The sequence below is a fragment of the Dunckerocampus dactyliophorus genome, chromosome 8 (genome assembly GCF_027744805.1).
Source record: "Dunckerocampus dactyliophorus isolate RoL2022-P2 chromosome 8, RoL_Ddac_1.1, whole genome shotgun sequence".
NCBI classification, from domain to species: Eukaryota; Metazoa; Chordata; class Actinopteri; order Syngnathiformes; family Syngnathidae; genus Dunckerocampus; species Dunckerocampus dactyliophorus.
Genome location: NC_072826.1, coordinates 776,495 through 802,937, shown reverse-complemented (window position 1 = coordinate 802,937; position 26,443 = coordinate 776,495). Strand labels below are relative to the sequence as shown.

At 42.7% G+C, this 26,443-nt stretch overlaps 1 protein-coding gene across 2 annotated transcripts; it reads right to left on the bottom strand.

The window, feature by feature from the left end:
* Positions 1-177: 177 nt before the first annotated feature.
* On the bottom strand, positions 178-26,321 carry LOC129186507 (glucoside xylosyltransferase 2-like). Of its 2 annotated transcripts, none has more exons than XM_054784833.1 (7): positions 25,921-26,321; positions 11,781-11,979; positions 7,582-7,713; positions 5,093-5,344; positions 4,699-4,822; positions 2,912-3,084; positions 178-1,788 (listed from the first exon to the last, which is right to left on the bottom strand). In XM_054784833.1, exons 1-7 carry the CDS (start codon positions 26,175-26,177, stop codon positions 1,612-1,614), a joined length of 1,314 nt encoding a protein of 437 aa, XP_054640808.1. In that variant the 5' UTR covers positions 26,178-26,321; the 3' UTR covers positions 178-1,611. The 2 variants fall into 2 exon arrangements, with proteins under 2 accessions (XP_054640808.1, XP_054640809.1); XM_054784834.1 differs by lacking the exon at positions 25,921-26,321 and adding an exon at positions 19,778-22,753.
* Positions 26,322-26,443: the final 122 nt, after the last annotated feature.

The following is a 26,443-nucleotide window of genomic DNA, read 5'->3' as shown; positions in this document are numbered from 1 at the left end:
TACATGTATGTGTTCTGGTCAGAATAAAGTTATAAAACAGTTAGCCTTTGTGTGACCGTGTTGGGACACTAAATTTTAGCGTAATTAATGAAATAAATTAGTTACCGCCGTTTACACGCTATTTTGGACAGCGCTAGTTTATGATCATTTAATAAATGAATGCATGGGACCGGAAGCTCATTGAATTGCATTGTTTTATTTCGACACCCATTTTGACTGTGCAGCCATAGTACAGCACACCACAATGAAAACAATGCACGTCCTTTCGACATACACAACAAAACAAAGACAACTCTTAAAAAATGCAAAGATTTGAAGAGTTCATGTTGAAATAGTGAACAAGGCAGACAATATTTACATGGCACATCCTCAATGCTTGCACTTGAAGGTTTGCGAGTGCTGTAACAGCTAATGTGGCGTTATTGTCTCTCAGCCCTCTGCTGAAATGTAACAATGAAAGTGCATTTCTATAACCCACGTGTAACGTCTTCTCTGTGCTGTATTTAATACTGGAAGCAACTCCTTCCCCACAGGCTCACATTTCAAGTTATTTGTCATACCTTTGAACGTTCACATGGCGGACTTGGCCTCACTGAATAGCAGTAAAATCTTCCAAGTCCCAACTTTACTTAATTTAGTGTATAGGTCTCAAATAAAAACGGCAAATAAAAGTCATTATCAGGCCTGTCAATATAATCGATTAATCCAACGATTTAAAAAACAAAACAAATACAAGTCGATAATTATGCCACCCTCAATAAATGGACATGTGCATGCGTGCGTGTGCGTGCATGAGTGCGACCAGCAAGGTAGCAGCAAATTAGCCTCGTGAGAAAGAATACGCTAACATGAATGAAGGCACAGAAGCGATGGTTTCTACAGCGAACGCAGCAGCCCCAGTGTGGGAATATTTCAGTTTTAAACAGAATGAACATATGGCGCATTTATTCGGAAGTAGTGATGAGCAAGAAGGGGAACACAACCATCCTTCTCAGTTTTCCCAACTAGGAAAAAACTACTACCACTGAAAGTGCAGCAGAGCCTCAATCCCGACAGCCAACGCTTACTGAGGCAGAATTGGTCGGCAATGTAAATATAAACAAAATATCGCAAAATGGTGTGCACTCACAGTGTCGCTCGCTACACTGCGAAAGAAATGCAACCATTCAGTACGGTTAGATGGCATACATTTGATGCCATATAATTAATAAAAAAAATTGTCTAAAAAAATGGCATTGATAATGTCGATTATCTATGATAATTTGTGGCACAATTATCGACCAGCACAATTTGTTCTCGTGACAGGCCTAGTGATTATAATGAAAAAGAAAATCAAATTGAATGCAAAAAAAACCACATGTAACAAAAGACATACGTGTTTATAGTAAAACTACTGAGATGAATTGTCATTTGGGCTGTGCATGGTGCGAGTCAATAATTAAGCAAAACTGATTCCACCGGTCACTACATTATTACAATGACCACAACCAGAAAAGCCCATTCCCTTCAAACGTGCCACCAGTTCACTCAAGGTGGGGCTGGCTGGTAAACCACCAGTCCACTACTCCTTGGTTCTTGTCACAGGAAGCAGGAAGTCCACTGCGCCGACAGTCACTTGTGCGGCCTCATATGTCGGATCACGTTGTCCTCAAACACCTTCCTCATAGTTTTTTCTATCTGCTTGAGGAAAACTTGAGGAATCCGACCACACAGGGTGTTGACGGTGTCCAAGAATTTGGTCTGCATGGGATAGAACAGCGACTGGAACATGTTGTCCTCAAACGGGAACTGCAGGAGAGAAAAGACGCCACACTCTGCCTTACTTTGTCAAAGCTGTTTCTTTTCATTAATTCCACAGCCAAAAATGCTATTTACAAATTCCATCAGCATGACGGGCTCGAGGTTCCGTAATTATCCTAATTATGTGCTCACTCGACTTTAAGTGTCTTATCTCAGCGGAGCAGAGAGAAGCAACACTCCAGTCGCTGGAAACAAATGCTAAATTTAAAAACTGACAGATTGTTTTTCATGTGAGTGGAAGAAAATTGTATTAGAGGGTGCATACACTTAACTCAGATCAAAGAAACTTCAATATCTCATTTTGTTCTGCTTGCAGTCGCTACACGAAAGTAACAAGCTGAGTTCAATCTGTTTTATTTCGCCACACGGCAGAGATACAACAGTGTTGAATTGGCCAGGATGCATTGGCATGTAATATGATGGACGCTGTTGGGGAGAGGGGTTACGTTGCAGTGTTAAATCATGTCACCATGCTAGCAATGCTAACATGAAGATAGTCGCCTTTTTAGCCATTTTCATAGCTAGACACTTGTATAAACATTTGCCACTATTATGCTAGGCATTAGCATACTAACTTTAGCATGTTAGCATTGCTACCATGTTAACATTAAATGTAAATATGTAGATAAAATAAATGTAGGACTAATATTTATGTTGGAAATCACAATATGGGGGGAACTATGGTGCTGGTGGAGGTCTGCATTCTCAGAGTGCTTTTCTAGTTAAAGTCTCATGAGACCATAGCCACCAGGAAGTACGCCGTCAACTCTAACGTGTTACTCTCTATCTTAAATGTGTCTAAAATGGCTTACTTTCTGTCTACGACCATATATTGGGTAATAGAAATGCAAAGGTGACTATAGGGGTGTTATTTCATGTCTACAGGGCTGTAATAATGGTGAGAACCATATTTACAAGGTCATAAGCAGGTTTTCTATGCTCTAACTACAAAAATACTCCATTTATTAACATTGGATCCGTTTGCACACACATCCACCGCTAACTTTGCCACTGTAAACCAGTTACAACTCTAAACGACTACAGTACTACCGATGCAATTTTAACATGCTTGCTTTTTAAGCATAAAAACAAACATTCCCAAGATACTTACATCACGTATTGCTTCATAAACTACTTTGAAGGCCGGCTGCTTCTCATCATGATACACTCCACGATTGCCATGGAGGATGGACACACCTTCGTCTTCAGCTCCTTTACAGTTACTCCCATACATGCAGTGATCAGGCCTGTAATTCCACTGGCACGGAAGAACCACGACACACTCTAGAAGAAAACACATGACAGTATTACATGCAATCTACTCAAGAATAGACAACTGACTTGGAATGTGAAATCAAGAAAATGCAATTTAATAACGCAAGTCCCGTAGTGGGCTAGAAATCATCTCATATCAACATCGCTATTTGTTATTTTAATAGTGGAAATAAACATGAAAAACAAGGATAGGATATGAATTGGGAGAGTGAGGAGGCATCATATTTCTGCTCGTTTCCTACTTGTAACAGAACACATGATTCTCGGGGACGGTAATTCTTTGAAACATCTGCACCATTTTATCCCATCTAAACACCACGTCAGAACAATGTTCTAAACCGGCTTGAATACTTTTATGGTACACTTAATTGGTCCGAAAGTGTCTTTGGTTCAACTGATGCATCTGTGTTCATCGATCTCAGTATAGTGACAGGCAGAACAACTAATCCTGCACTTGGTGACAGAAGGTACATAATATTTGCATAATGGGCCATGACGTGTGGACGGGGAAAAACAGAACTTTTTGGTTTGGGTCTTAAGAAATGTGTGACAAAGGCTCTGTCACACATTCTGTTCATAATTGTCATGGCCAGAATCTGTAGGCGCAGCCAAGGCGTGGAGGGAGTCCAGTTCGTGGTCCTGATGGCCTCCTCGGGCTGTGACCTTCAGCATTCACTGGGGCGGTTTGCAGCTGAGTGTGAAGCTTCTGGGATGAGACCACAGAGTATTTTCACCAAAGGTCTTTGGGATCATCAAGACGAGCCGGAATGTTCTTGGTTCTTCAGCAGGGGTTTTTGTTTTGTTACCTTTTTTGCCCGGTGTCTTTCTGATGGTGGAGTCATGAACACTGACCTGAACTGAGGCAAGTGAGGCCTGCAGTTCTTTAGATGTTGTTGTGAGGTCTTTTGTGACCTCTCAGATGAGTCATCGCTGTGCTTATGTGGTCATTTTGGGAAGGTTCACCACTATTCCATGTTTTGGCCATTTGTGGGTAATGGCTCTCACTGTGGTTTGCTGGAGTCCCAAAGCTTTAGAAATGACATTACAACCTTTCCCACACTGATAGATCTCAATCACGTTTTTCACACAGGGCCATGTACTGTAGGTTGGGATTTTTTTTCTCCCTTAATAATAAAAAGTTTCATGTAAAAACTGCATTATGTTAGTGGTTAGCATGTTGGCCACACAGTCAGGAGATCAGGTCGGAATCTCCGTTGGGCATTTCTGTGTGGAGTTTGTATGTTCTCCCTGTGTGTGTGTGGGTTTTCTCCAGGTTCTCCGGTTTCCTCCCACATTCCAAAAACATGCATGTTAGCTTCATTGGAGACTCTAAATCGGGGTGTCAAACTCGTACCCCGCCTCTCGCCCAAAGTCAGCTGGGATAGGCTCCATCATTCCCCCTGCAACTCTAATTAGGACGGGTGGCACAGAAAATGAATGAATGAATGAATAATTTTTGTCTTATTTTTACTTCAATACAGTTGATGGTGGTTACAGTTTGACCCTGTAACAGATTAATTTACATGTTTTCCGATGAGAAAAAATGTTTTCAATATGAAAAAAATTGAGGCTTTTGATGACAGCCAACCGCAGGAGTTCCTCTGTAATGCTGTGAATGCCCACCTGGGTTATAGTGGAAGATGATGTTGAGGAGGTCCTGATCGCCCCATGTGATGTGGTTCTTGTACTTCTGATACAGTGGGTGCAAAAGGTCCTCCCAGGACAGACCACCCGTAATCAGACTGTTCTGAAATATGAACAAGGTTCACTCACACACGGCTTAAAAGCTGCTTTTCAGCAAAAACAAATCAAAAAAAGGAGACATTTGCATTCCAGTTTCCAGTTGCAAATTGGAGAGCGGCTGAATTGATTTCTGATGGACGTCTGTGACGCTTGCACGGTAATCACAAAGCTTCAATCACACCGACTCGTTCAGCTCTCAGCCAACCACTTGAGCTCAGGAGGCAAACGCAAGATTACAGCTCGCTTACAGCACATGACAGCATTTGGGTCTGACCTTGAACATTGTGCGGCGGATCCGTGTCAGATTCATCAGCATGACACCCGAGTTGAGTCCTGAGACGCCGTAGAAAGGATGACGTGCAAAGCGGCCGTACCAGTCAATCTTGGGGATCTCGTGTTCCGGAGCCATTGCTGCCAGCTGGGTGCCGTTGAAGGACTTGAGCAGACCCCAGATGTCATCCATAGGCCGGAGGAACAGCACGTCAGTATCCACGTACAGCAATGAGTCTACGTCCTTTAGGATGCCCTGCAGCATATCTACTGTCAGTCAATCCTGGAACTGAAACGTTTCATGCTAAATGACTTTAAAAGATCAATTTAATTGACTAACGAAACGGTGCAGCAAACACATCCCACATATTCTCATTCACGCTCTAATGGAGAGTTTAGCCTAGCAGGTATCCTATTGATCTATTCTCACAGTGGAAATGGAGCTGGGGAAGCAGCATCACCATTTAAAGGAAAGCTGCACTTCTTTTTGGAACATGCTCACGCATCTGTTTTCTGCGCATTTTAGAGAGAGAAACAGCTAAAACACTGTTAGCATGCACGTGACGGGACACACCTATTTGGACTCAAAGCACAAGCACATGAACAAGTACATATTGGCCCACATTCCATGTTTTGTCCAGCTGGTCTGGGGCGTCTTTGCCAGTTTATTTTGGGTAGGTGGAAAAAAGTTTCTATCCCTGCCGGGTTTGTTAGCGCTAGCAATTCTTCCTTCGTTGTGATGCAGTCTTTTGGAGCACTGTCCTCCTTGCCATATGCACGAAGCCTTTCCATCCATGATAGCACTGTATGCCACTCAGTGCAGCAGAAACACTCCATTTCTGTCTTTTGGCATGGCTGCACAAGCGCCACATTAACACCAACTTTCACGCTCTCTTCGTGAGGGCTCAGCTTCTAAAACCTGTTGCTTATCCTCCGCATATTCAGGCTCAAAAAGATAAGGTTCTGGATCGTCGTTTGTTCAAAGGTAGTCGGCGGTGGTAGCTCTCACAAAGCCTGCCATGATTAGTAGTAGCAAACACACACGCTTGACGCGCTGCTGTTGTTGATGGAAGTAGCGCTAGTTCCCATCTATGGGTTACGTGAAATCAATGTGGCCAGAAAACACGTTCCGGTAGTGTTTAAAATGATGAAAACAAAGTATTACATTTTATCGTGACTGCACCTGTAATTACTGCATGAATGTACAACCGTAAAACGTTGTTGGAGGTTTTTTAGAGGGCTTTATAGTCGAAACAGACGTGTCCCATGACGTGCATTGTTAGCTCCCTCATGCTAACTGTTTTTCTCTCTCTGGGACACACAGAAAAGGCAATTACAGTCAAACCCGGCCACCTGCCTATAGCGGCCACTGAAAAATCCCCCGCAAAAAATTTGCGTGTTATAGACCCTGTGTATAGCAGTCACCTGTCTCTTGCGGCCAACGGCCACCCATTTTGTATCCCTTGGTCAATATCTGACCGCATATAGCGGCCAAATTACCAACTCAAGTAGAAGCTTCATGCACGAAAAAGTTTCGTTTTTTAATCAATGAAGCCGTCGTGTGTAGACTTTAATTACTGAGTCCTAGCTCAGTCACAATCATTCACAAGATCCACACAAACTGTCAGTTGTTCCACATAAAAAAAAGCCGTCTTCTTTGGAGCTTGTTGCAGACAGTGACACCGTTTATTTCCTGGTGTGAGACAATGTGCACTGGTCAATACTGTAATGCCCCTTGTTGTGGGGAAGGAGAGACTCACGTCGCCGATGCACTTTAATGGCTTTATTAACAGGGGTTTATTAACCTAGTAGTTCTTTATAACTTTTATCCGCAGTCCCACAGTGCCCTCTACTGGTCAACATGTAACAGTATAATTATATGTATCTGCAAACACAACAAGCTTCTAATCACAGACATGTTAATATGTGCACGCACAAATTCAAAATGGCCACCAACCTGCCTATAGCGGCCACTTTTGTCGTTTCCCTTTAGTGGCCGCTATAGACAGGTTTGACTGTACATGTGCACCCATGTTTCACATAAGGATTGGGGATGATGGACAACATTTTTTTTTAAGTTCAGTTTTTCTTTAAAGCGAGCTGAGCGTTATATAATTGTCACAAAAGAATACATTCACACAATTATGAAAGAGTCCGTAAAGGTGACGTGAATAATGAGCATAGACTGACTCACAAAAGAAAAACACTCATGGATTTGTCTGTCCTGCAATACATTGGTGATTACATGGTGTTGGGCTTTCAATGAACACCAGCTGACAGACAAAATCAATACGCAGCACAGCTTTGCACTTCATGAAATGACTGGATTGAGTCTCATGAGAAGGTTGACTTGTGAAGTTAATGCTGCAGGCGCAGTGTGAAATCATCAACAAACATATGAAGCACTGGGATCAAATGAAAGAAAAAAAGCAGTTTAGTTACGATCATGGGAATCACGTTACGCACAGAGAATAAGAAGCGCTGCAAACTTACAGGGAGGAAGAGTCTCTGAGCAGCACAGGGCTTGAAGAGCTTTTTCCATTCGTCGGCGTTCCCCACCGAGAAGGTGATGGGGTGCAGGTCGTACAGGAACTTAGCTGTGACGAAGCGAGGCCACCGGCTCAGCTGGAACAGAAGCAACTCCTTTATGGATTTTATGCTCAATTGTTATCAGCAAGTTGATGTGACATCCCAAATGCACGTCTGCGTCAATGAATTAACCCCCATCTAGGCCTGATAAATCAATCAATCGCACGACAAAAAAAAAAAAAAAAAAGTTTGAGTATGATGACGCCATCAATAAATCGAAATTTGCATCATCTGCTCGTCTTTCTTGCTGGATGACAAGACGGTTCACTCTCCATCTGTTTGTGCACGTCGGTTCGATAACGGAATGAACGGAGAGAGTGAACCCTCCTGTCACCCATTCAGCCTTTTTGTGGAGGCAGGGCTACTCGTGAGTGGATATAGAGGGTTAGCAGTTAGCCTCGTGAGACAGCAAACGCTAACATGAATGAAGGAGCAGAAGTGGTGGTTTCTGAGGCCCCAGTGTGGGAATATTTTGGTTTTAAAAAGAATGAACAACGTGAGCGCATGAACACCGACGACCGACTGGGAAAATAAACGATGATAGAGGTGCCTCGGGCAGCGGAGCCTTCGTCCCGACAGTCAACCCTTACCGAGGCGTTTGGTCGGGAATTATAAACAAAACAACCTTTCAATACGGTCATATGGCATAAATGTTAAACAACATACTGTAGATCAGGGGTCACCAACGTGGTGCCCGCAGGCACCAGGTAGCCCCCCCCATGACCACATGAGGCACCCTCAAGCCTGCTTTCCATTCAGCTTTTCAGTAATGTGAGAACACTAAAAAGAAATGCATTTTGAAAAGCAAAATGTGAGGTGTGGATACCAGCATGTTCTTAATGTTCTGGTAAAACAAGCATATTCGGTTTGTTTGGGTTGAAATACGCTATAAAAATAAATGTTACAAAAATTAGTAGCTCTTGGCCATTTTCATTTTGTAAAAGTAGCTCTCACAAGGAAAAACGTTGGTGACCCCTGATGTAGATACAGGCAACGTCTGTCAAGCTAGTGTTGCTCACACAGGTACGCTATACTTGAGCACCATCACATGTGAATGACACCTCATGATAATAATATACTGTATATGACGATAATATCAATTATTGACGATAATTTGTAGCACAATTATCGACCAGCAAAATTTATCATCATGACAGACCCACCCCCATCTGATCTGCATCTCCTAATTGCATGACTGATCCCCAGTGCACAGAACAAGGTCTACAAAGTTGGATGAGGACGGTAATGCTTAAAATGACTTGGATACTGTAAGAATTACCTGTTATCATGAATGTGCTTGCTACTACATTACTGCATGCTGTTTGTTTTTAGAAGGCTTGATAGGCACAATCGGTGAATCTCCATTACCTGCATTGTTAGTGAAAAACTGCCAGCGTGAGGCGGACATCTATAACGCAAAGACGTGCGTTCTTGTCTCACACTGGGATTGCGGATTTGAAAAAAAGTGCATTTTCCTTTAACTCCATGGCTTTATAGACCTTGCTTCACGCACTGGGGCACATGCTGGGGGAAAAAAATCTACCGTGTTTCTCCCAATGTATCTTCCAGCCATGGAACCACATTGTCCAAATTGTCGTATTAGAATTGATTTAGGGCGGGCAACAGGGTCACCCTAACTGTTGATTATTTTTGGATTGATGACCGTGAAGAAAGCTAAGAGAAGTGTGTCCAAAAACATTTGTCCTGATAGAGTGAAAGGTAATGCTAATCCTCTCTGACTCCACTCGAAAGGTGACTTTGAAGAGATGCACAGTGCAGGAGCACAGCAGGGTGTTGGTGATAGATTGCACCCCAGTCCAGAGATAAAGGGATTCTACGTCGTTATGAGAGGACGTGAAGAGCATAGTAACACGTTTCAATTTGAATGGCTCAGATTCCGATTCCTCACTTGGATTCCGGTTCCTAACGATTCTTGATTCCGACGCTTTGAAGAGGCTGGGTCATGAAGGTTTGCGTGGTTTAAATGAGGGCGCTAACCACTTCTTTTTAGTTGAAATGTCTGAACTTCTCCATGATTTTTTTGATGATATGAACTTTTGTTATCAACTTTCCTACTTTAAGAGGCAATTTTTGGGGGCCTTATGGAATCCTTTTAATTTTTTTCCCCAAATTCCATTTTTTTTTCCATTTTAATCTTTTAGAATTCTCTTTTTGAAAAAAAAATGTTTTGATAAAATAAGGTAAAAGGTATTGTATGCTTATTTTGCCAGCATAGTGTCCTTTTGTGAATAATATGTCCTTTAATTCAGTGCTAAAATCCTTACATTCATTGATAAAACAGATGCATTTCTGATGGGACGTCAGTCTCTGCACTCGGGATGTTTTTTGGCTTTCGATTCGATAAGATTTTTTTTTGTAGTCTTGCCGCTTGTATCCGCGATCTCGTTCTTTCGATCACGACCCAACGCTCATGACCATAGGTGAGGGTGGGAACGTAGCTCGCTTTGCCTTCTGGCTCAGCTCTCTCTTCCCCACGACGCTGCACCGATCCACCTATCGACCTCACGCTCCAACCTTCCCTCACTCATGAGCAAGACTCCGAGATACTTGAACTCCTCCATGTGGGGCAGGATCTCATTCCCAACCCGGAGGGTGCAATCCACCCTTTCCCGACTGAAAACCATGGCCTCGAATTTGGAGGTGCTGAGTCTCATCCCAGAAGCTTCACACTCAGATGCAAACCTCCCCAGTAAACGCTGCAGGTCACAGCCCGATGAGGAGATCAGGACCACATCGTCGGCAAATAGCAGAGACCAGATCCTAAGGCCCCCGAACTGGACTCCCTCGACACCTTGGCTGCACCTAGAAATAATTATGTCGATGAAAATGATGAACAGAATCGGTGACAAAGGGCAGCCTTGGCGGAGGCCAACTTCCTGCTGGCAATGCGGACCGGGCTCCTGCTCAGGTTTTACAAGGACCGAAAGGCACGTAGTAGGGCGCCACCAATCCCGTACTCCCGGGATGCCTTTTCCAAGTACACAAAGCACACGTAGACCGGTTGGGCAAACTCCCATGTTCCCTCCAGTACCCTTGCAAGGGGGTAGAGCTGGTCCAGTGTTCCGTGACCGGGACGAAAGCCACATTGCACTCCTGTAGCCGAGGTTTTACTAACGGTGGTACCCTTCTCTCCAGTATGGAATCACAGGAGTGCCAAAATTAAAAGGGAATACGTGTGGAAATACAAAGAGAAGCAATAATAAAAAATATATACAAATGTAGTCATATTCTTTTTCCATTTTGTCATTGTTTTTTTTGTATTGTCTTTGTTTTTTCCACATCGCCGTTGTTTGTCCTGTTTTGTATTTGTCTTTTCCACTTGCGTTTTGTCATTGCATTTAGTAATGACAAAGACAAAAGAATGATTTCTGCATTGTCTTTATTTTTTCCATTTTGACCTCGCTTTTCCTGTTTTATTTTTGTCATTACTAAATGCAATGACAAAACGCAAGTGGAAAAGACAAATACAAAACAGGAAAAACAATGGCAAATTGTAAAAAACAAAGACAATACAGAAAAAACAAAGACAAAATGGAAAAAGAATATGACTACATTTGTATATTTTTTTATATTGATTCTCTTTGTATTTCCACACGTATTCCCTTTTAATTTTGGCACTCCTGTGATTCCATACTCCAGCACTCTGGGATAGACTTCCCCAAGGAGGCTGAGGAGGGTGACCCCCCTATGGGTGGAACACACCCTCCACTCACCCTTCTTGAAAAGGGGGACCACCACCACGGTCTGCCAATCCAGAGGTACTGTTCCCCGGAGCACATTTCCATATTTATAATATTCTTTTTATGCTGTCTGACTATTTTTATGCGTACGCCAACTTTTATGAATGAGACCCCTGATCGAGAGCTCATCTTTTCCAGAGCGGTGGTGAATGTTCAAAATGTGCAGAGATGATTTTTTTTTTTTTTTTAGGTTAGCAGTGGCAAGACAAAATAGCATTTTCCTTTCCCCCCCCCCCCCCCCCCCCAAGGTTTTTGCTCAGCCACATGTGAGCCACAAGGGAAATGATAACATGTTGAACGCTGAATATCTATTTAAGTATCAGCCGCCTGAAGGCATCCTACCTTTTCTTTAAACTGCAGGGTCAAGCCGTCTTCAGCAAAAATGTGAAACTTGATCTTCTTGAGGCTGAACAGGACAGCCGATTTGACCAGAGTTAAAGTCTCCTCCAGACGGTTTCCACATGCCACCACCGCCAAGTGCATTACTTCCTCTGCCCGTTTATGCTTTGTCAGAGCTCCTCCTGGGTTTTTCTGCGATTTACTAAAATACGGGGGGGGGGGGGGGGGGGGGGGGGGGGGGGGGGGGGGGGGGGGCACAGGAATGATAGTTAGGTTATACTGGCAGAGCATCATGGTGCATTTTAGTGTCTTTTTTTTTTTTTACAGCATATGAACACTAGGAAAAGGCTTCTTGAGACGTCATCTGTACTTCTGTGTAGAAGGTGTCGGACGTTTCGCTCCTCATCCGAAGAGCTTCGTCAGCAAACTAATAAGTGCTGGTAGCTTAGGCCTTAAATACAGTAAGAGTGGGCGGAATTGGTGTGCCAACACCCTCCTCCTATTGGTTCGTTACACTAAGCCTGGGCGGAGCAGTGGTATAATCCTATCCTGTTATTCACACCTACGATAAAAGGGAAGTGTCGCTCCCTGAATTGGGTATGAACGACTCTGATACTGGCTTGTTAGAATCTATTGTTCTGGCTCGGCCCTGCCTTCACCTCATTTGCAAGCCTAAGAGCTGTGGGTTTTGGTCTCAGTAACCTGCTGAACACAGGGTCCAAATTGAACCTCAAACCACCATTCCGATTCAATGATGGGTTCTGTTGTTTGACAAAAATAGCTTCCTTTACTCCTCTTTCAAACCATCTGTTTTCTTTGGCCAAAATCTTTACCTCGCTGTCCTGAAAAGAGTGATTGGTAGCTTTCAGGTGTAGATGTACTGCTGATTGAGGACCACTAGCATTGTCCCTGCGATGTTGATAAAGCCTTTTTTGGAGCATTTGCTTAGTTTCCCCAATGTAGTGCTCTTTGCATTCCTCATCTTTACAGTGGATGGAATAGACCACATTGCTCTGTTTCTGGTTTGGAGCCTTGTCTTTAGGATGCACTAATTTTTGTCTCAGGGTATTTACTGGTTTGAAATAGGTAGGAATTTTGTGTTGCCATAAGATCCTCTGGAGTTTTTCGGAGACCCCCGCTACATAAGGGACTACCACTCCTCTCCTTTTTGCTTCTGTGGGCTTTTGGGTTTCTTTCCCTACTCTCTTCTTTTGACATTTGTTAAAAGCCCACCGTGGGTACCCACAGGTTGAGAGCGCTCTCTGGACATGTTGTGTCTCCTTTTTCTTTCCCTCAGCACTAGTTGGTATTTGTTCCGCTCTATGTTGGAGGGTCCTAATAACCCCTAGTTTATGTTGTAGTGGATGGTTTGATTCAAAAAGCAGGTATTGGTCAGTGTGTGTGGCCTTTCTAAAGACCTCTGTAAGTAGCTGTCTGTCCTTTCCTATAATTACCTTGCAGTCTAAGAAGGCTAGTTGGTTTTCTTTAGTGTCCTCGCGAGTAAATTTGATATTGGTGTCCACCGCATTGATGTGATCTGTGAAAGACTGAATTTCTTGTTTTTTGATTATGACAAAGGTGTCATCCACGTATCTAAACCAGTGCCTTGGTTTTGTCCCTGAGAAGGATGTGAGAGCCTGTTTCTCCATCTCTTCCATGTACAGATTCGCCACTATGGGTGAGACTGGTGAGCCCATAGCACAACCATGAATTTGTCTGTAGAATTTCCCTCTAAACTGAAAATATGTGGTGTTAAGGCAAATTTCCAGTAATTGGCAGATGTGGTCAGCACTAAGTTTTGTTCTCCGATGCAGAGTTGAGTCCTCGAGCAGTCTCTTCCTCACCACCGAGACTGCTGCTGAGGTGGGGACAGATGTGAAAAGTGAAGTCACATCATAAGACACCAAAGTTTCCTCTGGCTCCAATCTGAGGTCTTTGATGCTCGCCACAAACCCTTTTGTGTTCTCTATATGATGATCAGTGTTGCCTACCAATGGGGATAAGACTGTTTTTACATATTTCGCTACATTGTACGTGGTAGAGTCAATGCTACAGACAATGGGTCTGAGGGGAAACCCTTCCTTGTGGATTTTTGGAAGGCCATAGATACATGGTGTAGCCTCCCCAGGGTATAACCTATGATACATCTGTCTGTCAATTAGTTCTTCCTTCTCTAACTTTTGGAGACAGTGTATGATTTCTTTCTTATACCTACTGGATGGGTCCCTTTTAAGTTGCTCATATGTGTTGGCATCACTAATTAGACTTGTTATTTTTTCTTCGTAGTCCAATGTGTTGAGAACCACTGTGCATCTGCCCTTATCAGCTGGTAAGATGGTGATGCTCTCATCTTTCTGCAGAGCCGCTAATGCTTTCCTCTCACCTAACGTGATATTGGACGGTGGTGGTTTGGCACTACTGAGAAGGGCCGATATTCTCAGACGAAGGTCCCCTGCCTCTGTTCTAGAAAGGTTATTGTTCCTGATGGCCGATTCAGCTGCTGTGATATAGTCTACTGTGGGTATCGTTTTAGGAGTCACTGAGAAGTTGAGACCCTTGGTTAATACTGCCTTCTCTGTCTCCGAGAGGCTTCTGTCTGACAGATTTTTGATCCAATTTTCTTTAGTATTGGTCTGATTCCCCCCATCCTTAGTGTTTACGACAAGCTGTGGTCGATTTTCCAATAGAAGTTTCTGGAATTTTCCCTTATGCCTTTCTTTGGTTTTGCTATGGTGCTTCATATAACCTGATTTGGTAAATTCACAAACCTCCTGATAGGTTTCGTGCGTAAGCTTGGTTTGCAATCTCTGATAGAAGGTTTCTACTTCAGACTGTTTATTTTTTATCTCTATGTTAAGTCTCCTAATTCTCAAATTCTGTATTTTTCTGATGTAGTTTTGTTGCATTTTCCTTGCCAAGTGTCCTTGCTCAAGGGACGCTTGCCTCATGCATTTGGGGATTAACCTACTCTGCCTGCATCTAAGATTGAATCTGAGGTGGTTCCTTAAATCTGCTAATTTAAGAGTGGCCTTTTCTAAGCTACGTACCAGCAGAAGGATGTCTCTCCCAAAGTTGGTCGCAATGCGTCTGTGTAGGCTCTCAGTCGTACAGGAGTTGTCCATCGAGGAAAAGGCTTCTTGAGACGTCATCTGTACTTCTGTGTAGAAGGTGTCGGACGTTTCGCTCCTCATCCGAAGTAAAAACAGTCTTATCCCCATTGGTAGGCAACACTGATCATCATATAGAGAACACAAAAGGGTTTGTGGCGAGCATCAAAGACCTCAGATTGGAGCCAGAGGAAACTTTGGTGTCTTATGATGTGACTTCACTTTTCACATCTGTCCCCACCTCAGCAGCAGTCTCGGTGGTGAGGAAGAGACTGCTCGAGGACTCAACTCTGCATCGGAGAACAAAACTTAGTGCTGACCACATCTGCCAATTACTGGAAATTTGCCTTAACACCACATATTTTCAGTTTAGAGGGAAATTCTACAGACAAATTCATGGTTGTGCTATGGGCTCACCAGTCTCACCCATAGTGGCGAATCTGTACATGGAAGAGATGGAGAAACAGGCTCTCACATCCTTCTCAGGGACAAAACCAAGGCACTGGTTTAGATACGTGGATGACACCTTTGTCATAATCAAAAAACAAGAAATTCAGTCTTTCACAGATCACATCAATGCGGTGGACACCAATATCAAATTTACTCGCGAGGACACTAAAGAAAACCAACTAGCCTTCTTAGACTGCAAGGTAATTATAGGAAAGGACAGACAGCTACTTACAGAGGTCTTTAGAAAGGCCACACACACTGACCAATACCTGCTTTTTGAATCAAACCATCCACTACAACATAAACTAGGGGTTATTAGGACCCTCCAACATAGAGCGGAACAAATACCAACTAGTGCTGAGGGAAAGAAAAAGGAGACACAACATGTCCAGAGAGCGCTCTCAACCTGTGGGTACCCACGGTGGGCTTTTAACAAATGTCAAAAGAAGAGAGTAGGGAAAGAAACCCAAAAGCCCACAGAAGCAAAAAGGAGAGGAGTGGTAGTCCCTTATGTAGCGGGGGTCTCCGAAAAACTCCAGAGGATCTTATGGCAACACAAAATTCCTACCTATTTCAAACCAGTAAATACCCTGAGACAAAAATTAGTGCATCCTAAAGACAAGGCTCCAAACCAGAAACAGAGCAATGTGGTCTATTCCATCCACTGTAAAGATGAGGAATGCAAAGAGCACTACATTGGGGAAACTAAGCAAATGCTCCAAAAAAGGCTTTATCAACATCGCAGGGACAATGCTAGTGGTCCTCAATCAGCAGTACATCTACACCTGAAAGCTACCAATCACTCTTTTCAGGACAGCGAGGTAAAGATTTTGGCCAAAGAAAACAGATGGTTTGAAAGAGGAGTAAAGGAAGCTATTTTTGTCAAACAACAGAACCCATCATTGAATCGGAATGGTGGTTTGAGGTTCAATTTGGACCCTGTGTTCAGCAGGTTACTGAGACCAAAACCCACAGCTCTTAGGCTTGCAAATGAGGTGAAGGCAGGGCCGAGCCAGAACAATAGATGCTAACAAGCCAGTATCAGAGTCGTTCATACCCAATTCAGGGAGCGACACTTCCCTTTTATCGTAGGTGTGAATAACAGGATAGGATTATACCACTGCTCCGCCCAGGCTTAGTGTAACGAACCAATAGGAGGAGGGTGTTGGCACACCAATTCCGCCCACTCTTACTGTATTTAAGGCCTAAGCTACCAGCACTTATTAGTTTGCTGACGAAGCTCTTCGGATGAGGAGCGAAACGTCCGACACCTTCTACACAGAAGTACAGATGACGTCTCAAGAAGCCTTTTCCTCGATGGACAACTCCTGTACGACTGAGAGCCTACACAGAAGCATATGAACACTGTTACATACGGAGCCTGGAGGGGACATGGAGAAAAAAAATATGATGGGTTTTTTTTAAAGTTCCCTCACAAAACTGACATCATCTATGGCCTTCCAGGACAGCCAATAGATACTCGTCTTACTGAGGAGTTGGCAACACTGATGTCAACCGCAATAATACTGAAGAAGAAGACATTTGTAGACGGTCCCTGCGCTCCGGTCTCGCTGCCGGCTTCTCCTGGAGATCAATAGAAGTCAGACAGATAGATAAGATAGATATGGAGTTCTCTCATCTCTCATCTACTACAATACCAAAACATTTGCAGAGAGGGAGAACCTGCAAGCCTGCATCTTGCCTGCTGAATGTACAGAATGCACATCAACATCAACCAGGGGCGTCCAAAGTGCAACACTCGGCTGCTTTTTTTATTGGCCCACAGTACATTCTAAAAATGTAATTTAACACAAAAATACAGTATTACACCTAAAATCAGGAGGAAAAAGTTGTCAACTGACTAGAAAAAGTTGTAATTTTAACGGAATGGTGTAATATTGTGAGGAAAATAGTGTCATTTTAGTAGCATAAAGTTGAAATAGTAAGGAAAGATGTTATATTTTTTAAATCATAATATTCTGAAAAACAAAGAAAACAACAAAGTTGCAAAATTAGGTTGTGGAAATGGTACCCTCTTATGAGAAAAAGTCCAAATACTATGGGAATAAAGTCATAATTACGAGAAGAAAATGTACAAGAAGAAAGTAGAAATTTTAATTTAAATGTAAAAAAAACAAAAAACAAACAACAGCAGAACTGAAAAATACAAGAGCTTTAATTTTACTAGAATCAAGTCAACCTATTAAGAGAAATAAAGTATTATAATGGGGGAAAAGTCACAATTTGACACAAATAAACTCATAGTAACTTAGTCATTTTTGTAGCACTGAGTTGAAATATTAAAGGAAAATTGTTTTTGTTTTTTTAAGTTGTAATTTGACAAACAAACCAAAATAAAGCTGCAATTTTTGAAAATTCAGGTTGAGGAAAAAGTTTTAATATGGAAATAAAATGAAAATATAGGAATAAGTCATAACATTACAAGAAGAAGCTTTTTAAGAACAATGTTGAAATTAGCAATCGGCTGCCGATCCGCTGTCTTTTCAAGATCGGATAATATTGGCTTCCGTCATGAGATCGGGCCGATCCGGTTGCCGTATCACGTTTGGGCCACATTCCAACACGGTAGGTGCGATAATGTACCTCAAAGCTGGTTGCCACTCGACTCCCGCCACCCGCAAGAAGAAGAAAATGCAACACCACCGTACACACATGTCCGCGGTGTACCCTGGTGAAGTAACATCCACGTTGGACATTGGATATATTCCCCCTCACTGTGTCATGGTGCGGGAAGCTCACACGGGAAGTGCTGCTCTAGCTGCTGGTTGTATACTAGGAACCGTCAATAAATTACTATTGCGCTGAAGAGAGTTTGTCACATATTCTAAATCACACCACAAATTAATCTACAACCATGTCAAATGATTAGTCCTACCCTAAGTTTTTTGCACGCCCATTTTTTTCCAATTTTATCTTTTATTGGATGGACCTTTATTGGACCTTTTATTGGATTAGGGACCTGACTCACAGAGGTTTGTTACAAAAGCCAAACAATATTGTTGGTCATGCTGCATAACAAAAAAGTAAATTCAGCAATACTTTGCTTGCATTATTTGTAATGCTTTGAAGAGCTATTTCCATGACCATATTCAATTCCACAGATTCATGTTTGTAACAAAAGATTGTTATTTAAAAAAAGGATTGGTACCGGATCGGATCGGCAAGACTATAAAAACAATCAGATCGGAAGCCAGAAAATGTGGATCAGGACATCTCTAGCTGAAATATTTGGAAAATTTGGGAAAAAAGACGGGAGTTCATACTCATTATACACTTTTTTACCTATATCCCAAAGCAGAGATGGACTTTTATGCTGTTTATATAAAACATATGAGCATATTAGAAGAGATCAAAGTGGCCCCTGCATCCTTTCATTTTTCAGTTTGTGGCCCTCGGTGGAAAAAGTTTGAACACCCCAGGGACATCAGCCCATACAAGCGTGTAGGATACGGTTACACTAACACACTCAACTGTCATGTGCACACACACACCAAAAAAAAAGCCAGTTAAGCCATTTTTTTCACCCGAAAAAACAGCAGACTTCCCAAACACAAGGATTTTATTATTTTTTTTAAAGGAGCATTTGCCTGAAAAGAGATGATAAGAAGGAAGGTTGCAGGGCAGCCTCTCAGCGTGACACTGTTCTGCACGCCTGAGGGACGATGACGAAGTGGAGATTAGATGAATGTGAAATCTGCCTTCTACACCTCAAAGGATGACGCCTCGTCAAGGTTGTACTTTCCTATTTCCCCGCCCACTATAATGAGAGCCCTATCTTCTTAACTATCTAGAGAAAAAAATGTTGCACTTCGTCATGCGAGAAATGACCTTGAATCTATCTTGGCTTCCAATTGATTACCAAACCAAATATACAACACACACACACAAAAAAAAAATGTTTTTAAGAGTTCTGTCGAGGCTATACACATGATAGGATGGGTTGGTTTGGTGGCATAGTTCCTAACATCTGGAAGCTGTCAAAAAGCCCAGCAGAGGAACAAAAGGATTGAATTCTTTGCCTGCTAGAGAGCAAGCATAAAACAGCAACATAGCCAATGTTTCATATCACGCACAAGAAAAAAGCAGAACCTTAAAGATAGCATCACAGTAAAAAAAACAAATAAACAGAATGTACACTTTATAAAACTATGCCAAAGAATACCAAGTGGAATTCACTTAACAGGATGAAGCTTCAATTGTTTGGGTTTAAAGCAGCGTTAGGCCTGACATGATAATCCATAAATCTATTAACCGAATGATTAAAAAAAACAAAACAGGTCGATAATTACGTGCATGTATGCGCACGTGTTTCATCTGTTAGTCTCTCTGTACCACTCAGGCTGGATGACAGGAGGGTTCACTCTGCATCTGTATGTGCGCATTGGTTCTACAGTGGAATGAACGGAGAGAGTGTACCCTCACCTCATTCAGCCTCTTTGTGGAAGCAGGGCTGCGAGCGAGCAGATACATGGTGCTAGCAGTCAGCCTTGGCCCCCTGGGTCTACGTTCTCCTGGGAAGCAACGGCTCCACCCGCAGCAGGAACTCTGGCACGTCAGGCAGGTAAGAGGGACGCGATTTGTTTGGTCCCCCCGCACTCTTGTTTCGCACAGGCGGCCAAAATGTTCTGGATTTTAAGTAAATCCTGATGATCATACACCAGCAGAGTCGACGGTCCTCACAACAAACGATAAAACAAAGATAAAACCCATCACAGTGAGCTGAGGGAGGCTGCGAGCCAGACACACTGGCTTATATTATGCCATATCATTAATGAAAAAAATGGTCTGAAAAAATGTGGATAATAACGATTATCGCCGATAATTTGTAGCACAATTATCGACCAGCAAAATTTGTTATCGTGACAGGCCGAAGCAGCGTGTAGAAAGCTATCCTGACGTACTGTTAAATGGGCGAGCATGCCATGTATTTGACTTTATGGATGGTTTTCCATATTTCTATTCCTTTCTATCAAGGAAGTCTACCGTCTGAACTGTCCATTCTGGTACCTTCCATGGAGAACAGCAGAACAGCCTATTGAAAGTTTCTTTAAAGGAAAGCTGCATTTTTGGGGGGAATTTTGCCCATCACCCACAATCGAGGCCCTGTATCATAAGGCAGAGCTTCACCTGCTAGGATGGGAAAAAAAAAAGAATAATGATAACCTAATTTGTCCAGTCAACAGTTGACTTTTCTGTAGCATTCCCATCGTTTTTAACATTTTCTTGTGAAAAAGTGCTGAATTTGAACATTCCCTGATCAAATACAGGGCAGAAACCTCAGCTTAGTGCACAAGCACAGCCTACCACATGAGTAAGTGCACTGAGTTGGATCATGGTGCCTGCCAGTTTCTGTTTGTCAACATGTCTCCAATAGTGGAATGTTGGAGAAACATTTACTCTACACCATGGCTTTCTACAGTAATGTCTTTCATGGAAGCGTGGCATCATTATTCCTGATAATCGGACAATAAAATACAGAGAAAGGTCACACGCTGAGGCGCTGCAGTATTCCACCTCATCCGGAAGGGGCGGGGGTGTGCGTGAGCTGGCAGGTGCTTGTCACTGCCATCCTTCCATAGAGAGGAAAAGTCAGCGCTAGGCCTGCCACGATAATCAATAAATCAATTAACCGCACGATAAATAAAAACTAACTCAATAATTTTGCCGGCCTTGAAATATTGACTCCTCTCTCGCTACCAAACAGGCTGCGTGACAAGAGAGTTCACTCTGTGCATCTGTCTCAACACCTGGAGGCGTTGGTTGTAGAGCGCAACGAACAGAGTGAGTGAACCCTCCTGTCAGTCATTCAATCAGTCGCTTTGTCCCAGTGGGGAGAGGCGGGGCACTGGCGAGCGTGCACTCGCTAGCTGCGTGTCTTGTGCTACACGATCGAATGCTTTCTTTGTGCCTTTTTAATCGTTTTTTCATCGTCCAGCAAAATTTGTTATTGAGACAGGCCCAGCCAACGTATTTTTTATATTTTGGCAGCAGTACCACCAGCTGGAGAGCAGCAAGACAGACACATTAAAAACTTCTGTATGCTGTGCTGAATGAACAAATGATTTTGACTGCCAAGATGGAGGATTTCATATCCAAGCTCATCATAAGGCCATCAGAGTTTTACAACAAAGTATCAAAACTTTCCCTGGAGAAGAATAGGGCCCATGTATGGGACCAATAAGTATTTGAAAACAAAATGTTTAGCCAAAGTGAATTTTCTCTTATTTTCTTGTTATCCTCTTAATGAGCAACCTGTATTATCATGAAAAAAACAACAGCCATGAATCTCACTGCATGTCACTGTGTACAAATACAATAATTATAATACATCTGGCAACGCCGGTCCCAACTCAGCATGTCTGTCTTTGTTAAGGCACAATTTAGACAGCCAGTGCATTAAATTGGCTGATGTAGGTCTACCTTATGCTTAACGAGCAAATAACCTCCCCTGATGAAACAAGCAGACAAGCAGAGAGGTTTCAAAGCAGCTCAGTCATTCAAGATGACATTTTTAGATTCATACATAATGCATATTTCAGCAACACCTGCTGTGACAGCGTGGAGGATTTGTTTCAACACAAAGTGTCGAGGCTGATCTAATCCCGAAGATGGAATTACTGGGATTTGGGAAAGTAGATGTAGCCGCTGAATACACATCATAACACATACAGTAGCTCCTGTCAGCCACAATGTAGGTAGAATTCTATTTGATATTTAAGCCTCATGCTAAATATGTAGGGTGTGAATTCATAAATCATGCTGTTTCTTGGTTGAATACAGCCTATTATTTGCAGAAAAAAGCATGCTTAAGCAAATTATATATTATATTTAAGCATTTTTTAGTATGAAAATGGAAAAATGAACAAAAATACAAATATGAGTAAGACACAAGCAAGACACAATAGTATGTAGTACTCTACACTGGTCACTAGGTGTCAGTGATATTACTGTAATGTTTGGTGAGACATACAAGCACCAGACTTGACCGCTGGAACAACAGGCTTTTTTTTTGCAGGTTAAATTATCTCACACCAGGCACAATAACCCCTCATAAAACCAGAAATACCGTTACAGCCGCAACACACAGAAAGCTGAAACTCAAAATCTGAACCCCCAACATCACTCCCTGTCCGTCTCGCCACTCAGTTCCCCTTGGGAACATATTTATAGCACCACATACACCTGTCAGTCACGATAACTGTGTGCTAATTTTGCGTCAATTTATCTTCGATAATCGATGTTATCGACAAAAAAAAATTTCGAAATTGTTTTCATTATTGTCATGAGAGGCATACTTCACATTTGAACCACTAGATCCGGGGTGTCAAACTCGTGCCATGGAGGGCCGAGACACTGCAGGTTTTCTTTCCAGCCAGTCACTAAAGCAGGTGATTTTAATGATCAACACCTTCAGTTTGAGGGAATTAATTAAATCACCTGCTTAAGAAACTGTTTGGAAAAAAAACCTGCAGCATCTCGGCCCTCCAGGGCACGAGTTTGACACATGTGCACTAGATGGTCCTCAAGCATAGTGTAGCTGTGTAAGCCACATTAGCTTGACACAGAAGTTGCCTGTACGTATGTTGTTTAAAATTTATACCTTATAACTGTTGGAATGGTTGCATTTCTTTTGCAACGTAGCGAGTGACACTGTCTGTGAGCGTGCACCATTTTGCACTTTTTCTTTATATTTGCCAACCAAACACCTCAGCAAGTGTTAACTGTCGGGACAAAGGCTTCACTGCCCCAGACAGATTTTTTTTTCCATTTGAAAAAACTGTCCATGTCGGTAGTCCGTCACCATGTTCATTCTGTTAAAAAACGAAATATTGCCACACCGGGGCCATCGGCTGTGGCATTCGCCACAGGAACCATCCCTTCTGTGCCTTCATTCATGTTAGCGTATGCTGCCTCACAAAGCTAACTGCTTTGTATCCACTCACTAGTAGCCCCGCCTCCACAAAGAGGGTTAATGAGATGATCGAGGGCTCACTCTCTCTGTTCGTTCCACTATAGAACCAATGCACACAGACAGATACAGGGTGAACCCTCTTGTCATCCAGCCTGTGTGGCACAGAGACGAGCAGATGAAACACAGGTACATACATGCACATGTCAATTTATCCAGGGCGTCATAATTATCCACCTGTTTTTTTAATTTTTTAAATCATTTGATTAATCGATTATCGTTACAGGCCTAGCAACACACGCGTTTACTCTTATTATGTCAAGTATAATAGGTAATACAAGCGTAAAAGTGACTATAGGCATGTTACTTGATGTCCAGAGGGCTCTAATTATGTTAAAACCCATATTTAGAAGGTCATACACAAGTTATCTAGGCTCTAATTATGAAAATATTCAAGGTATAAGTACGGAATCCTACTTTGTGATAATCCACTTATGCAGTCAGGTCTGGAACCAATGAACTATGGTGCGTTCAAGGACCGCTGAACAAAGCTATTGTACTATATCACTATTTTCTGACCAAAAATCAGTGAATTTGCAGGGCTGTGGATGCTGAATGGCGAATGTGCTGGGAGCCACTGTATACGTTTGTCTGTATTTTTGGCCACAGGAAGTACTGTGATGTGTCAAGAGGAAATGATAGGACTTGCAAAAACAGGGATGTTTGTCTATCGAGCATGCTGCCAGGAAGCTGGCCTGCTCACATTTTTACAGAAGACATGTAAATCAGCTTGAGAGACAAATGTAATATTCATGGTATAAGCGCATCCCTGTTGACCCAGCATGATGCATTCATACGCACATCGGTGCTTCATCTTGCCACAATAATCCTTTTCAACTGGGACTTGATAAAGTCAGACTATAATGAAAAAAATAAAGTTTTCAAAGCTTGTGCCAAGTGCTCTGTGTGTCTTTCCCCGAACCACAGCAGTCATTCTTGCGTGTTTTTCCCAACCTGTTTTCTTCACAGCGACTGATGACACCTCCTCCAGCCCATTTCCCTTATCAGTTGCGCGCACACATGCAGGAGTGTGGCTTCTGGGTGGACACAAAGGGCCTATCTCACTAGCAGTGTCTCCAACCTGCAGTCTGGCGTAGGAGGATAATACATATTGCCTGCTGGCACCGGGGGAGTCTGCAGAAGGCTTTTAGGAGCATATGGCTGCTGCACACAGTATGAGGGAACCAAAGGTAATCACATAAAGGGATTCCACCTTTAAACTGCTACATTTGAGAGGGTGCGGTTGGATGGTGATTCCACTCATCTTTTATTTTAACCCAGTCAGAGACCCAGTATAATCCTTCAAAATACATAAACTGGACAAAATATTAGGTACACCTGTACTATGTATGTGATGATATACTGTAGCATCCTTTCCAAATATAAATCAGGGCCACCCCTCGCCAAACTGGGGCCCTCAGCAGATTTTTATTTAGGGGCCAAAATAATGTGATTAAAAGGTAGCAGCTGTACCATTACACCACCAACTCTCAGGTGGGCTGAGTCCACCTTGAGTCCCTTGATAGAGTTACGACAACAGAGATTACGCCGCCATGTTGGAGCCAATTCAAGCGTGCACAGTACGACAATGCATGTAAAAAGTGGTATAAAGAATATTAAGCTATTCAATGTAATATCCATAAAATAACTGCAGTTTAGATTAAGTGCACGAAATGAGGTTCCCCGACCATACAGATCAAAATAAATCTAAAATTCGGGCCAGATTTTATACAGTATAATACGATATATATATATCATTATTGGACTTCACATCTAACATTGCGAATTCCTTCTACAGTTTTGAAGCATTTTAAATGAAACTTAGGGTAAATGAGGACATTGACATGAAGATGTGCAAGACATGTTTTTTTGGGTTTGTTTGTCGGACAAAGCGTTGCCATAGTAAGTTTGCTCGAGATAATGGATTACTTTATTTGCAACCAAGAGGTGATTTACACAAGGATCATTCACATTAAACAGAAATTCACAACACCATATACAACACATGGGACCGAACACTCAATTGACCTACCTCGCACAGCTTTGAAGACGAGTTCGGCTTCCAGCCCAAACGGTTGATTTTATTCTCCCAAATTGTCCGTCTGTTGGTATCTGAAGGGAATCTGTACAGCTTGAAACCCTTGTCGTGTCTATTTGTGCATCCAAATGCACAACAACCCGGCATTTTTGATGAATAAACAACAATACAGCCAAGAATACTGTTGTATTCTGTTGTATAAAGGCGAACGCAAACGCGAATTTGGCCCCAAGATGGTTCCACGAGTCACGTGACCGTATTTTTTCGACTCGTCATGTCGTAACTCTCTCTATCAAGGGACAGGTGGACCTGTTTAGTCTTGGACTGCGGTCACACTTGATCAAAGCGACCATACTAGAGTGCATTTTAACTGGAGCCAAAATGACAAGTGTGAACTCAACTCAAGTAACTGTTTCTATCACATCTGTTTAGGCTCGTTAAAGGTTTGGAAACACGTCCACTTTCTAACCATTCTTTCTCTAACATTTTGTAAGCAGGCATGTGTGAGAAGGCCACAGCTGGAGAGAACAACTTTGCGGAAAGAAAATCAGCTCTCACCTCTTTGCGTTCAAGCTGGCCCCTCCATTTATCACTTTAGAGTTTTTTTGTCTCTTTGGTGTGTCGTCCACACCCACCGGGAGCACTGAGGGAGATTTCCTCACCAACTTTACGCCGACATTGACATCGACATTAATCGACGACGGAGAATAGTTACTGTCCTGCTCTTTCTCTTCCGCGCCGTTGCCTCCCCAAAAGTACAAAAGTAAGAAAAGACCCAAAGATATGGCGATCGCTACTTTGCAGTGGATCCGCATGGTGAGAGCGACTTTTTGCGGGGGGAAGAGGCACACAGGGCTCGGCTCATGTCTGCGGCTGAGGAAGAGATGCCGGAGTTGACATTTTGTTGCCTCTCCCCGCTCGCAGTCTGATGATGGAGAGCTGAGAGGAGCTTCTCCTCGCAGCCCCGAGACGATTGCACAGATGGGGCGTGGCCTCTCCAGCCCTACCGTAAATAATCGAATACGAACACACTAAAAACAGTTGCTACTTCGGTCCCAACCTTTACTAAACCAATCACGTT